Here is a 13,938-nt window from a genome sequence, read left to right as displayed (position 1 = left end):
ACAAAAGTAATCTACAACAACCTCGTAAAAGGACAGTGTTTCGAGATAGGTAATAGTGCACTTGAAGTTGTAAAAGACTGCGTCTACTTGGGACAGGTCATAACCGTGGAGCTGAACCACGAGAGTGAAGTAACTAGAATAATAAGAATGGGGTGGAGCACATTCGGCAAGCACTCTCAAATCATCACCAGTAGATTGCCACTATCCCTCAAGAGGAAGGTATATAACAACTGAATCTTGCCGGTACTTACCTACGGAGCAGCAACCTGGAGGATTACATGGAGGGCTAAGCTTAAATTGAGGACGACGCAGCGAGCGATGGAAAGGAAAATGATTGGTGTTACTTTAAGAGACAAGAATAGAACAGAGTGCATCAGCGAACAAACCAGGTAAGATATCATAGTTGACATATCATAGTTGAAATAAACAAGAAGTGGTCATGGGCTGGGCATGCAGCGCGTAGGCAGGATAACCGTTGGTCATTAAGGGTAGCAGACTGGATTCCCAGAGAAGGCAAGTGGACTAGGGCAAGGCAGAAAATTAGGTGGATAGATGAGATTAGGAAGTTTGCGGGTATAAAGTGGCCGCATACAAGCACAGGACCGAGTCGACTGGCGGAACATGGGAGAGGCCTTTGTCCTGCAGTGGCTGTAGTCACGCTGATGCTGCTGCTGATGATGATCATGGTGATGATTCACGATTCCATTCATATCAAACCATACGACGATATTACTCTACTGAGACCCTTGTGCAGTTGTAGACTTGAGGTATTGTGAAATAGCGAATACCGGGTCGAAAACTGTTCCAGTGTGACCCCTCCCCCAGTATTATATCAAACTGACTGTTGCTTCATCTCCTCCCACCACGATTTCCTTGAAAAAAATCCTCGTTAAACTCATCACTAATTATGCCTCAAAGGTTTGCTTTTCGTTCGTCACTACTTCCAATAAAGGTTACCTCGCTGCCAGTATGACCACCATTGCTCAATATAAAAGTGAACTGCTCCAATTATGCAATGCATCCATATTACTTATTGACCGCGCCATGCTTCTTTTCCACTGCATGCAGCATTGAGATAAGCGCCGTCCCATATATGGCAAATTGAATTGTAGTTCTCTATCATAAGAAACGTTCCTTCATAAAAGAGCAAGGAAAACCTGGAGCAGCAGTACTTTTCACAGCGCAACTTTGCATCGCAAATCTAAAAAAAAAGCTCAACCCCTGCGCACAACGCACAGCACATTCACAGCGAAAGCTGGAAGGGCGGCTTTTCAGAGCCTTTTTAAAGGGATTTTGCACAACATTTTGCCACCGAGATTCTCAACCAAGTTCAAAAATTAACTGTCACGCCTAGCGGCCGCTCCGTGAATCAGTGGAGGCAACGTCAGCTCCTTCATCGTTTCCGGTAGCGAACGGTGCTTCCGACTGGGGTAAACCATCTGCGCTCTTGTGGATGGGGGAGTGGGATGAAAGAATAGGTAGAGAAAGGAAGGAGGAGCACGGGAACACGCGCTCCCTCGGAGATTGCGACGTCACGGCTTGCGCTCGCGTGCTGCCACCGCGTGATGACAATCCATCAAAAATAGAGCCAACTGTTCAAAAATACGAGAAATCAACTCTGCTACAGAAACAGTAGCATTTTCCGAGTCCAATTTTGAAGTTTTGTTAGTAGTTTTTTTCATTTTTGTTCAGTATTTATTTAAATATTTCTTGTGTAACTGCAACAAGCACACTTGCAGGGTACCCACTACGCCATAAATCATCATAATTTTGGGTACTAGGCAGACATTCACTATACCTTCTTCTGTCATTATTCGGAAAAGCGTGATACCCACTACACACCTGCAAGGTATTTTGTGCAATTTTTCATGCAATTTCTTACGACGGTGAAGAATTATACGTGAAGTTTCTTTAGTTTTTATTAGATCCATATATTAGATAGATCCCCATAGTTTATTAGGTATTATGTTGTTTTTTTATTACATAACCTTCATTATCCTAAAAGCTAATACTATTTTATAAAGCCACTCATGGCCATGGCCGATTCCCTCACCCCATATACAGTGGGTGTGCGCCACAGTTAATAAGTGAACAAGAAGAAGCTTTAGTAATGGGTTGCAGTATTCCAAATTCACTTTAAATCAAATGCGCCGCTCTATTGCATTACCCAACCGATTACTTACTATTCAACTGTCAAAATCGTCCTGTCGCATCTTTCATTTTTTTTTTCTCGTAGATTACTCTTAACCTGTTATTAGGGAAGTAATTGATGAAAACTCTCTGGTTCTTGGCCAATCTTCCTGCGTGGGTGTGCGCCACACCGTCAAGGATCTTTACTTGGATTGATTCGGCAACCCATGCGTTATGCAATTCACATTATGTGACGCCTAGCTGGTTCTTTTTTTTTTGATGTTGTAAAATGCTTTATTAATAATGCTAAGGCGATTCTTTTCCCTACATCAAGGCTGCCTATACGGCCAGTTTGCAATGGAGTTTTAAGCATAGCCGTGGCTTTGTGAACCTTGATAGATTATTACTCTGCGACCTACACATCTTCTACTGAATTTCTCTCTTGGTTGTTTTTGACAATAGTTTTGTTGTCTTTGTAGCATTCTAGTGTCACCCCTAGATACTGAAAAGGTTTCGTCCTCCACTTAATACTGCGAAAAATTCAGGTCTTGATGGCCATTCTCCGTGCCGAAAACCCAAGCCCTTTTCACAGTTCACCCAACTGCCAGTTGCATTGCCGAAACTCTTTATACAGTGATAGCCTCTGCAACACTCTCTTTGTGCGATAAACTTCGACATCATCCGCATATGCCAGAATTTCAAATTCTGACGACTGCCACCTGAAACCATGAATGCTGCTGTTTTCACTGATTGCTAAGCATAGCGTTTTTAAATACAGATGCTGAACAATAGAGGGCTAAGCGGGCATCCCTGATTGACGGAACGCCTAATGTTAGTGGGGGCACCTGATGAATTATTAACTACTAAACGTGCCATGCAATTTCGATATGACAAAGCCACGTCATCTCTCATTGCCGAACCAATATTCGCATGGTATAGTATGACAAGCAATAGGACATGAGCGACATAGTCCAATGCCTTTTCGAGATCGATCTGCATGCACAAACGCCACGTGACTTTCAATGGCGTTGCAACACTCGAGAACACATCGCAATTTCTGCATGTTGGTCACAATGAAACGTCTCATAATGCCCCATGTTTGGTGAGACCCAACCTGTTCCTTGATACCACCCTGAAGTCGCTGCGCTGGTACTTTCATCAAGATTTTGTAGTCGAAGTTAGCGGGTGATATAGGCCGATATGACGAAACTAGTTTTACCTTTTCTGTCTCTTCGGTTTTCAGTATCCAAATAGTATGTACCTCACTAAATGACCGAGGCAAACTATCTAGTTTATATGAGTTGTTCAAGACTTCCGTTAATAGTCCGGATAATTAACATTTTAACACAACCCTGAGGCCGTCAAGCCCCAGTGACTTATCAGGATTGAGCTTATATCTGGCCTTTTCTAGTTCCACTTGCGATGCAGGAAATCCTTACGCTACTTTTGTGTCATCGGACAACCGCAAAATTCCCCTGAGAAACGACCCTTTAAATACCTTCACATCAACGGGTTCAGTAGCTAATAGTGCCTTGTAGTGTTTAAAAGGCCTTTTCGATGCTATCATTGTCTGTCATCTCGGCGTCACTGAATTCAATATTTTCTATATGGTTCCACATGGAGTGACTATTCTGGAGTCCAAGCGCACGTTGGGTTGTGATCTAAAGTTATTTGCATTGCTTTGTCTTGCACTAGGGCCCCTAGACAGCTACGATGCTACGGTTTGGAATTTGTTCTTCGTCTAAAAACTGTGATACGTAATGTAGGTGTTGCATGGTTCACGGGCTAACATACAAAAATTTCATCGTGTCTTCGGATTGTTTGTGCCTCAAGTAGGGAACAATGCAGTCGAAGAGTTTAGTAATCTGTTTAGGTGAGTAAAGAAAGGTGGTTTGGGACTATCCCACCTATTCAGCAAATCATAAACAGGTTCTTCTGTTTTCGTAACATGAGTGATCCTTTCCTGCGTAATGTGTGCCAGCTGAGGCTCATGAGGGCTTTACCTGATATTTAGTTGGTACAGACCACATGTATGACATGGTCCGCGGATATCTCAGGGAGGTGATCTTAAGCATACACTTTTCGTCTGTCAGATTTCTTCATGAGTACCTGTTTTGGTGACACGCAAGAAGCTGTACAGACAGGTGTGCGATGCAACTTTTCTGTTACAATGTACAGGGCCACGTACACTGGATGTCAAGGGCAGGACGTGATAAAAAAGGTTAAAAGAATGCAAGTGGCTCCTGCCACATCGACTTTTTTTTAGGCTTCACACTGGTACTTTGCCCGTCAAGGTATTTCTAAATGAGCAGAATGTCTTCCTGTCTTGGGGGCCTGACTGTCTCATTTGAAATAAGCCAGAAACTATTGACCACATTTTTTTTACAATGCTGGGAGTAAGTTTAGTTTTTAGATGTATTGCAGAGGACAATAAAAATAAAGGAATTCCCGCTGAACCCATAAGGTATCAGATCTCTCGCGATAAATGATGAGGATGGTTTTGCATTTTACTTAATGTTAACAGGCCTCCACTATTTACGGTGGGCCCATATGGCAGGATTTCACTGGGATCCAGATTTAAGACCCGCAAGAATGTACTTCCGAGCGTGCATGTCGAAATCGGTTGAACTTCAGAAAGCACAGGAGTCAGTACCTGAGTGAATGTGAAGGGTGTAAACCTTGACAGCCCTCAAGAAGTTTTAAAATTGGTGTCTGTCCAGTTGGACTGACGGTGTTTGTTGTTGTGACTCTTACGTCACTGTTGATGTTCAGAGAGTCTGGGATCCGGTAAAAAAAACGAAAAAAAAAAACAGGCACGCCTCTCTTTGTGGTAGAATACTCGTGGCACGCAGGCGACCCAGGCTAGAATGCCCGTGAGTTCTTGTGTTTTCTATTTACTTAGTTTTTTTTCTGATTTCGCTTGGTAGTATATAGTTACGGACACCGGTGGAGGCGGCAGCGGCAACTACGGCGCACACGAATATTGTTGTGATCTCATAACAGCTTTCGCTGTAAAAATGCTGCGAGAATCACCCGCTCCAATTCACCTACCTGACAAATAAATATCTCAAGAAATTCTATTGCTGGCACACGTATTATTGCAAGTTATCTTATAAAACAAAAAAATACACCTGAGATAACAGAGCGTTTCGACTATGTGTTTCTCGCTTCAAAAACTTCAAAGTTCAAAAACTTTCGAAAAGGTTTTTGTAATCTTATGATAACAAATTTGCCACTTCATCGAAGTGCTATTTTTCCTTCTGTCTTTTTTTTTTTCGTAACATTCACGCGCTTTTATCACGATCCCTTGTTGCGGCGCGTTCCCTATATCTACACGATTTCTGTTGCTTATCGGAACAAAATAGTTTCCTAAAAACAAACTACTGGGTCTGCGCGGAACGCCTAGTATACAGTCAGAGCTATAGCTGCAACAGCAGCCTTCCTAGAGTGTTTTCTAAACACTTTTGGGGTGACTAATACAAGCACTCTTGCATTGTACCCACCACGCCATAAATATTCGTAACTTTTGTGCAGTGGTGAAGTGTCAATTTTGTTTGTTTGTTCGTTATTTATTTGTTTTTAGCCCGGATACCATGTCACATACCCACTCTGGAAGATAGGTACAAAGAAGACATATGGTAGCCTATGGATGGTAACCGCACTATTACATACGAAGAACAATATTGTACAAGAAAGAAAACATTACGAAAGTAAAGGGCAAGAAAGTGAGCAAAAAAACGAAAAAAAAACGCCAGTAGTACCGAAACGAAGTGCTATTACAATAACGATAACCTGATTTTTGGAGTCGACCAGACAGTTGAGTCTACTTAACCCGATCAATTTTGGATGTATGTGTTATAATTCATACCATTTAAGAATTACTTCCCGGGTATTTCTTCGAGTATTTATTAAACTAGACGTCATGCTGAAATACGTTTTGTGGCTTGAATCCAATTACAGACCCTATCAAATACATCTTTTCGGCAATGTTGTAAAACGGAGGCATCGAAATATATAACAGTGTCTGCTGTTAAACTTAAACCTAGCTTCACAAATGGAATTGCTAGGAATCTTTTTCTAGTTACTGAATAATTAGGACATGATACAAAATAATGTTCAGTAGTTTCCAATTCCTTGCAGAATGGACAACTGGGGAGATATCTTCAGATCAGCTATGTGTAAATAGAACGGGTAGACATTGCACCAAAACTTGGAAATAATAATTAAAATTTTTTGACAGTACCATCATTCACCATTCTTCGGAAAAAAAGTAGTACCCGCTGGACCCTTGTAAGCAATCATGTGCACTTCGTCGACGGCCGACGATGATGAAGAATTATGCCTGAGGTTTTGTAATGGGTGGGAGCATTCCATGATCAACACATTACGCAATTTGCATTGTGTGGCACCTTGTTGTTGCGTTACTGTTCTAAAACGCTTTATTACACTCGTTAACGCGATTCCTTACCCGACATGAAGCCTGCATAGGATGAGTTTGCAACAAAGTTCCAAGCACAGGCATAGTAGCTCTGTGGTATAAACTGGGCTGCTACGCCTAGGGCTAGGGTTCGTATCCTGGGTTCCATCTACGATATTTTCTTAGTCCTTTTTTATTATCGCATGGTAGTGGTACGGACCCCGCGGTGGCGGATGACGACAAAATCGGCCCTTTAGTGATCTCATAACAGCTCTCGCTGTAAGAGATGTTATACAAAATGCGCACAAGTCTGACAGTCATCAGCTTTCTATATGAACATGACATTGGAAACGTTCGGCAGGTGCCACACCTTGTGGGAAACGGGGTCATGCGACGCAGTTTTTTGTGAGCGTAGTAGCGTTCACACCGTGTGTACCCGACCCCGTACTGTCTCGTTACCTGTCTCGCCATCTGGCGGGAGGCACCCGAGTAGCGATGGCTGACACTCACCGTATTAAAGTGTTCACAAGCGTGACGATATACCGGAAGATGGCGTGGCGGATGTGTGGCAAAACCCTGCAATCAGAGTCCGTTGACTTGTAGAACGTGATCGCTGCCTGCCACTAGACTAGAAACCACGCTTTCAAATTAACTTGCACATCTTGGTGAACTGCGCCGCAAATACCAGTTGCATTCGATAAGCCGAGCTTTCGTTCGATTCATTCTGAGCATCCGGAAGAAAGAATCCAAATAGCGCGTAGTTACTGGTTTCGTTCTTATGATCCCTGTGGCACTTTACCTCGCACCTGTATTATTCACACAACAGCCGCGCAGTAGCTATGAGAAAGCACAAATACAACCGTACAGTAGAGTACATAAGAAGTATGCAACTAGCTATGCTAGCTATGTAGAAGAAGCGCGACCACCGCGTGGGCACTTCCGCATTGAAACTCAAGCGTCCAGCTGCAGTGCGTAGCTTGTTACCATTTGGCTGCATGTCGCGTGCCATCAGCTGAGCTGCGCCTGCACGCGACGCCACTGGGACAACACTGCCTCAAAAATATCGGCCATTGCTGTCCTTCACGATTGCTCGAGCACTAACGTGGGCCGCCTGTGCAGCGCGTCCGCAGAGCAGGGCCTTACCATGAGGACTTTTCGGGACGGAATCGGCGCCGCTCTCCAACGCCTGCTCGGCGGCCATGGCTCGCGTATACCACCGCGCTGCTCCTGTCAAACGCCAGCGCCACATAACCGATCGATGGCGCTTAGATTAGAGCTGCGCTCACGAGAGGGCGTGGCAAGACCATCCATTTTAGGAGTTGCGCTCCCGGCTTCCCGCTGTGAGGGAGCGCTTCATCGAGTAGCTGGACTGCGGCAGCGCCCGTACACCCGATTGAGTCGAAGACGAGTAGCAGGGGGAAAAAAAGGTGTCGCCGCGGCAGCCTGACTGCGAAGCAAAACTGGGCCGTTACGTGATTACGTGATGCCCGTCCACCGTTGATATGTAGAGTGGCGGTTGACGGGCCCGTGTGCGCAGCCGTGGGTCGGTGTTTTCCGCGACGCGCTTGGCTGCGTGCATGACTGCGACGGCGGTTGGTTCGCGCCTCGATCGACTGGACGCCACTGTTCAGGGTCTGCAAGCAGCAGCCGGCAGTGAAGCTGAGTGGTCTAGGCACACGCTGTCTTGACACCCCATCTCGCTCGCTTGGTGGTCCGCTACTGCGCGGGCCGACCGGCAGACCATGTTCCATTGCCCCTATGAAGCAGCACTGGTAGGGTCTGCAGGCTTCGCAGTGGCGCCAGCAGATGCCATGGCTGCAATGCCATGGCCACGATGAGGTGAGTTTTCACACTATTTATGCCCACACAACGGGCTTATGTTGCCGTTGGTGTGATTAGTGATCTGTGCAGCGCCACAATGTCTTATTATCTGTGGGGATGTTCTGGTGTACTGTCTATGACAAGCGTCTTGAGTAAATTATGTTTAGAGTGAAACGGGAGAAGTGGCTCAAGAATACCGTGTGGATAGATAAGGTTGAGGTGCAAGCACATTTCACGAGTCGTTATGGCTGGCTTCGAATTCATTAGCACTTTGCCACCAAGCGCAAACATCGACTCAAGTTCTCCTCTTTTTGAATTGTGGGTGTCCCCATTAATGCGTGTGGCCGCAAGCCTTGACTTGCCTGAGAGTATGCTAAAGGAAAGTGCCTATTGTGAAGAGATACGGGTGTTGCGAGAAAAAAAGAAAAAGCTAGGGATATGACAGGGTTATCAAAATTGAGCTTTTGTTATAAAAAGCAAGACCGGATCATGACATCGCAGGTGAGGAACTGACTGGCTAAGGCACTTGTAAATATCAAAATACTGGAACCAGCCTTCGCACGATACTCCTGGAAGAGACGTTCTGTGTAGTCAGGCTATAAGCTGTATTTCTCGTGACAGGGTGCACGTGATATATTCACGCTTATGACGAAAATGCGACAAAAGTGCCGATGCATTTATAAAGAGTGTCTATAATGCACGTGGCCGCTGCCTTAGTGATCGCGCTCTCTTAACGTATCTGCTGTCTGCGCTCTACCATGTGTCTATTTATTCTTGTTGATGTACCAACACTGTAAACATATTGAAGGGTAAATTTGTTGTCAACATATTTTGCGCTTTTCAACCATTGCCAAATCTTTTGAGACGACGCGCTCGCTATAAAGAACTGGCCGATGAGCATTCATCGGTGATGAATTATTCACCGCGAGTGTCGCTGCGGTGACAGGTGTGCGACGGATCGAAGGCCGCCAGTATGACGCCCTTCCGGTTTCGAATTGCGCCTGCGGTTGAAGACGAGCGAGAAGGAGTCTCTCTCGCGCGTCTGCTGACTGCCTAGGGGGCGGCGTCCGCGCGTCTCCATTGGCCGGCGCTCGGGAAGGGCAGTGTGTCAGGAGTTCTTTGTTTACGCGAACAGGGGAGGCGCTGGAGAAAGGGAGCGCGTGGAGGTGGGATGCGCGGGAGACTCCTATAAACAAGAAAAGGCGCGCGCACCAGGTCATTGGCAACGCAGCCGGCGCACGCATGTGTGGCGCACGCCAGTGACCTGGATTGCATGCTTCCCGCGGGAGACAGGCGCGCGGCATGGTCTCGGCGGATGCTTAAAGATGAGAGCTCTCAAGGCACTGGTACATTTGATGACGTGACACATTTTCTGACGCTATCGCAACACTGGCGACTTGCAGCGGCTCCGGCGGTGGCGTGCGTGCCCTGGGAGATCAACGTGCTGGCGGGCGACGGGTCATCGTGCCGGGCCGCCAGGCATGCGGTCATGCAGCTACCGCGCTGGCTGCTGGCTTGCGCCCTGGTCAGCCTGGCGGCAGGCGTCACGGGCATCGTGCTGAGGCGCTGGTTCCGCAGCTACGCTATTGGCGACATCCTCTGCATCTGCGGCATGACACTCTTCACCACCATCCTGGCGAGCATCGCGCTCAAGTTGCTGGGCCGCGCGCTCAAGCGTCGCGTGGCCTGCTCGCGCTTCTCCGAGATCCTGGGAGTGGTGACCCTGCGCTCGGGCACGCAGCTGGTGGAGCCGCAGGACGTGCGCCTGCTGCCGGCGGGCACGCTCGTCTGCGTCGTGCCACCCACGCAGCCCGTGTTCTATCCGGACAACGCCGGCGACATGCTCACCATCTTCGAGGACTACGCACAGTTCCCCCAGCAGCCACCCAGGATGTTCGACACGCACCGCCTGTCGCCGGTGTCCACGGCCAACCACGCCCTTGAGCGTCGCGCCGACACGCCTCCTGTCGTCATCACCACCTCTTCGTCCGAGGGATCCACGCAAGCCGAACCGCCTACCACTTCGGAAGAGGATGACGACGTGACTTCATCGTCAGACCGACCACCGTCCTATGCCCACCTGTGCGGTGAGCCACCGCCACCTTATAAGACCGACAGCATGTCCACCCTGAACGACGAGATTGGCTAGCTGCGAGATGCCCTTTATTGGTTCACTCCCCGAATCAGCACTGGGTCCCGCCCGGAACAAGGAGCTGCCGTAGTTGAAGACCCGCTGCGGGCACCGACGCTACGCTGATTCCTCGCAGTGGCGACCTGCAGAGCAAATGGTGGACAAGACTGAACTGCGCGCGCCGTGCATGTATACCTGAACACCTCTCCCTTTCTTTGAGAGACCCACACCTCACCCAAACTTGTGCTAAGCGCTCTCATAGGCCACGTTTTATTGTTGTTGTTGATGTTGTGAAGAAAAATATCGGAGATCTCTTCTTCTCGTTTACGAGAGACTCTGCGTTTTATTGAGCACAGTGGACTTCTTGTGGACATAGCGGACACTAGCATTCATTTCTAGTGTTCGGCTAAGTGGCCACAGAAACCACTGCATCCCGAGTGAATTTTAACGAAAAATGAAGCTAAGGTTAAGGTACCTTAATCCCACGGAAAACCTTAGAACACCCTAATGTAAGCTTCCAAACTATACCATCATCATGTTGATCAATCGGCAATATTTCGGGGGTTTAAACTTTGGCAATATTACGTGACAACAGTTGATATTTAGCTTCCTTGATACTGAATTGTCTCAATTAGAGTGCACATAAAAACGGGCATGAAGGCGCCTGTCGTGGTTCCTTCCTGTCCGTCTGTGTGGTACTTTGGTGCTCTAAACTATAGTGCGTTTTCAGCACGACAATAACCAAAATAGTGTCACTGCAGACAGACCCCTGCATCACTCCAATAGATATCTGACTATCCGACTCACACTTGTTCGTTTCCCGTATTTAGGCTCGTCTTACTGTCCCATACTAATAATTTTGGCTATCTTATCGCACTGTGTAATGGCGTACTTGTTGCAGTAGGCTGATGGTTAGGGTCACACACACGGGGTAGATTTCGACAAGAGTTGAATGCATTGATGATAGCTGAGATAAACATAATCTGAATTCATCTTTGAGGCGGATGTCACTGAAGGCCTGGAAAGTATCCTTTATACTGCTTTTACGGCCCTGTTATCAGACTAAATCCTCCTTGTTAAAAATAGCTATTGGCCCATAGCATCCCTGCTATCGAGTGTTTCTTGCCACTGGCATCGTGGCACGCATGGCTGTTAGGCGTGTAGGCCCACTCTGCAAAAAGTCAAGTATATAGGCAGGACGAGCGCCTGTCTCATCCTGCCTGTTTTCCCTTTGTCTCGAGCGCAATACTTATGAAGCCTCTCAGAACTTTCAGACAGCCTCTGATGCTGCCGTTACAAGGTTTATTATACGAAACATTATCAGTGCAACGCGTGGTAACTCATAAGCTATACAGGGATGTGCAATGAGGTCTGATGAAGACATTCACTAGCGCGAAAAGACGGAACACTTAAGAAGACACACACACACAGTGTTGTGTGTGTATATTCCTTCTTAAGCGTTCCATCTTTTTGCGTTCCATTTCTTTGTAAATCTGTAGTGACTATGAACCTATCATCACGAACTCACCCGAGCCGCAGTTTTATCCGAGTTCTGATCACTTAAGCTGAGGTATATGACATCACAAGCTGTGAATGCACGAATTCACTACATGCTATTATTCAATGCTTCTCGCTGCATCAATTCCTTTTTCATCAACGCACAATATTTAAACAGCATATTCGGGGGGTTGTCGCTTCAGTGGCCGATAGTCCGGTGAGCCCGACTGAAGTCCTATACTGCCTGACAACCTCTGATGTGGAAAAAAAAGAAGGGTTCGTTAATAGGGATATCTAACTTACTGCACAAATGGAAGGTGGAGAGAAACTGCACAATAAATTACTACGTGGAAGTTTGGCGAAACTCTACAAAATAACCTTTTCGTGAAAATTAGGCATGGACGTTGAAACTGTTGATGAAGTTTGGCTAATCGTGATTTATCATGCAGTTTTCGTCCGCTTTTGTTTGAGCTGTAAATGAGGGACAACCCTTCGTTTGTCAACAGCAGTGGTCGTCATGCGAGAGAACTTTCGGTCGGGCTCACCGGACCGACACCCACTGTATTTAATGACCCCCCCCCCCACCCCCCGGAATATGCAGCGTTTAAGTATCGTGCTATGATGGGAGGGTAATGACTGGTATCGTGCAGTGATGATTAATAGTAAGTTAAGAACTTTTATGCCAACAGCCCGTAATGCCTCAGTTTACGTGATCGAAACTCATCGCACTTCACGTATAGGCAACGAGTTGCCATGCGTTCCATTGCTGATGTTCCATTACATGGCAAACTAATAAAAAACCTTATAATGACACCATCACAAGATGCTTCAAAGATGGCAAAGAACCAACGTTCAAGGTGTTTATTCACTAGAAATCTCGATAAATAGAGGATATAGGAAACCAAGCATGGCGCAGAGTGCTTGTGAAATGTATTAATGAAAACGAACAGTCAACAGAAGTAACAGGCAAATAACAGATGTCTGTTAGTTCTCATTAGTGTAGTGCTCTATCAAAGAAAAACGAGCCCTTGACGCCACTAAGGTTGCGTAATATTGACGTTTACAAATGCTCTAAAAAAGGAACGGCATAACAATGGCCATCCCAAAAAGCACTCCTAGTCATCAAAAAACATTGCGGGTGCCGTGCCTGTATATACCTGGGCGCTGTAAAAGTTGCGATAGCACCGAATGTTTTCGTGATTCACTTTGTCTAGTCTGATGTCTTATGACTAGCTGGTACAAGAATTTGCCGAGTCTTGCCTGATAAGCAATCAAAGCGGCCACCTGGGACAGTAGCGTTGACAGAAAAAGAAGTTTGAAGGATCCTTGTCATGGTATTTTGAGCACGCGTGCGTGCCACTACACTTGAGAGTGTGCTCGGTAAAATTGACTTGAAATTGATTGCTTGATATGTGGGGTTCAACGTCCCAAAACCATCATATGAATATGAGAGACGCCGTAGTGGAGGGCTCCGGAAATTACGACCACCTGGAGTTCTTTAACGTGCACCCAAATCTGAGCACACAGGCCTACAACATTTCCGCCTCCACCGGAAATGCAGCCACCGCAGCTGGGATTCTAATCCGCGACCTGCGGGTCAGCAGCCGAGTATCTTAGCCACTAGACCACCGCAGCGGAACATAAATTGAGTTGAAATTGCGCGTCTGTTCTGCTCTGTTCTTCCCATTACCCTACTGATCAAACCAACTCATATTATACACCTACTGCTGAAGTATAGTCGACGCATTTGGTGTTCAATGGTTCAGACGTTTTTGGGTTAGGTTTGCTCGTTGTTACTTCCCTGTGGAGTTGCTAAAATATGTGTGCAGTGCGGCCTCATGAAAACGGTATAACGAGCTCTTCACGCAATTGAAATTCCGCAGCCAAACTTCATAAAAAAGGCCAATTACGATGATGAATACTTGCCTGTCACGAATCAGTT

General features: G+C 46.5%; 3 protein-coding genes across 6 annotated transcripts in view; 1 reads left to right on the top strand and 2 right to left on the bottom strand.

Moving 5' to 3' along the window:
* LOC142777485 (uncharacterized) overlaps positions 1-7,766 on the bottom strand; it is a 32,877-nt gene extending 25,111 nt beyond the window's left edge. The window contains exon 1 of the mRNA XM_075881953.1: positions 7,691-7,766. The gene's annotated coding sequence lies outside the window, so the exon portion shown is untranslated. The remainder of the gene's footprint in view (positions 1-7,690) is intronic.
* LOC119175724 (uncharacterized) lies at positions 7,136-10,826 on the top strand. Of its 2 annotated transcripts, XM_037426677.2 has the most exons (2): positions 7,136-8,386; positions 9,772-10,826. In XM_037426677.2, exon 2 carries the CDS (start codon positions 9,858-9,860, stop codon positions 10,515-10,517), a length of 660 nt encoding a protein of 219 aa, XP_037282574.1. In that variant the 5' UTR covers positions 7,136-8,386; positions 9,772-9,857; the 3' UTR covers positions 10,518-10,826. The 2 variants fall into 2 exon arrangements, with proteins under 2 accessions (XP_037282574.1, XP_037282573.2); XM_037426676.2 differs by lacking the exon at positions 7,136-8,386 and having other exon boundaries at positions 9,654-10,826.
* Positions 10,515-13,938, bottom strand: part of LOC119175723 (uncharacterized) — a 194,346-nt gene continuing 190,922 nt past the window's right edge. For all 3 annotated transcript variants that reach the window (XM_037426674.2, XM_037426673.2, XM_075881952.1), the window contains one exon: positions 10,515-10,642. In XM_037426674.2, the coding sequence (XP_037282571.2) occupies positions 10,617-10,642 (26 nt within the window). In that variant the 3' untranslated portion in view covers positions 10,515-10,616. The remainder of the gene's footprint in view (positions 10,643-13,938) is intronic.

The sequence above is a fragment of the Rhipicephalus microplus genome, chromosome X (assembly GCF_043290135.1).
Source record: "Rhipicephalus microplus isolate Deutch F79 chromosome X, USDA_Rmic, whole genome shotgun sequence".
NCBI classification, from domain to species: Eukaryota; Metazoa; Arthropoda; class Arachnida; order Ixodida; family Ixodidae; genus Rhipicephalus; species Rhipicephalus microplus.
This window is presented reverse-complemented; position numbering and strand designations above follow the sequence as displayed.

What these genes read in the sequence shown, in the direction of transcription:
- LOC119175724 (XM_037426676.2), top strand. Translation starts at nt 9,684, where the DNA reads ATGCTTAAAGATGAGAGCTCTCAAGGCACTGGTACATTTGATGACGTG.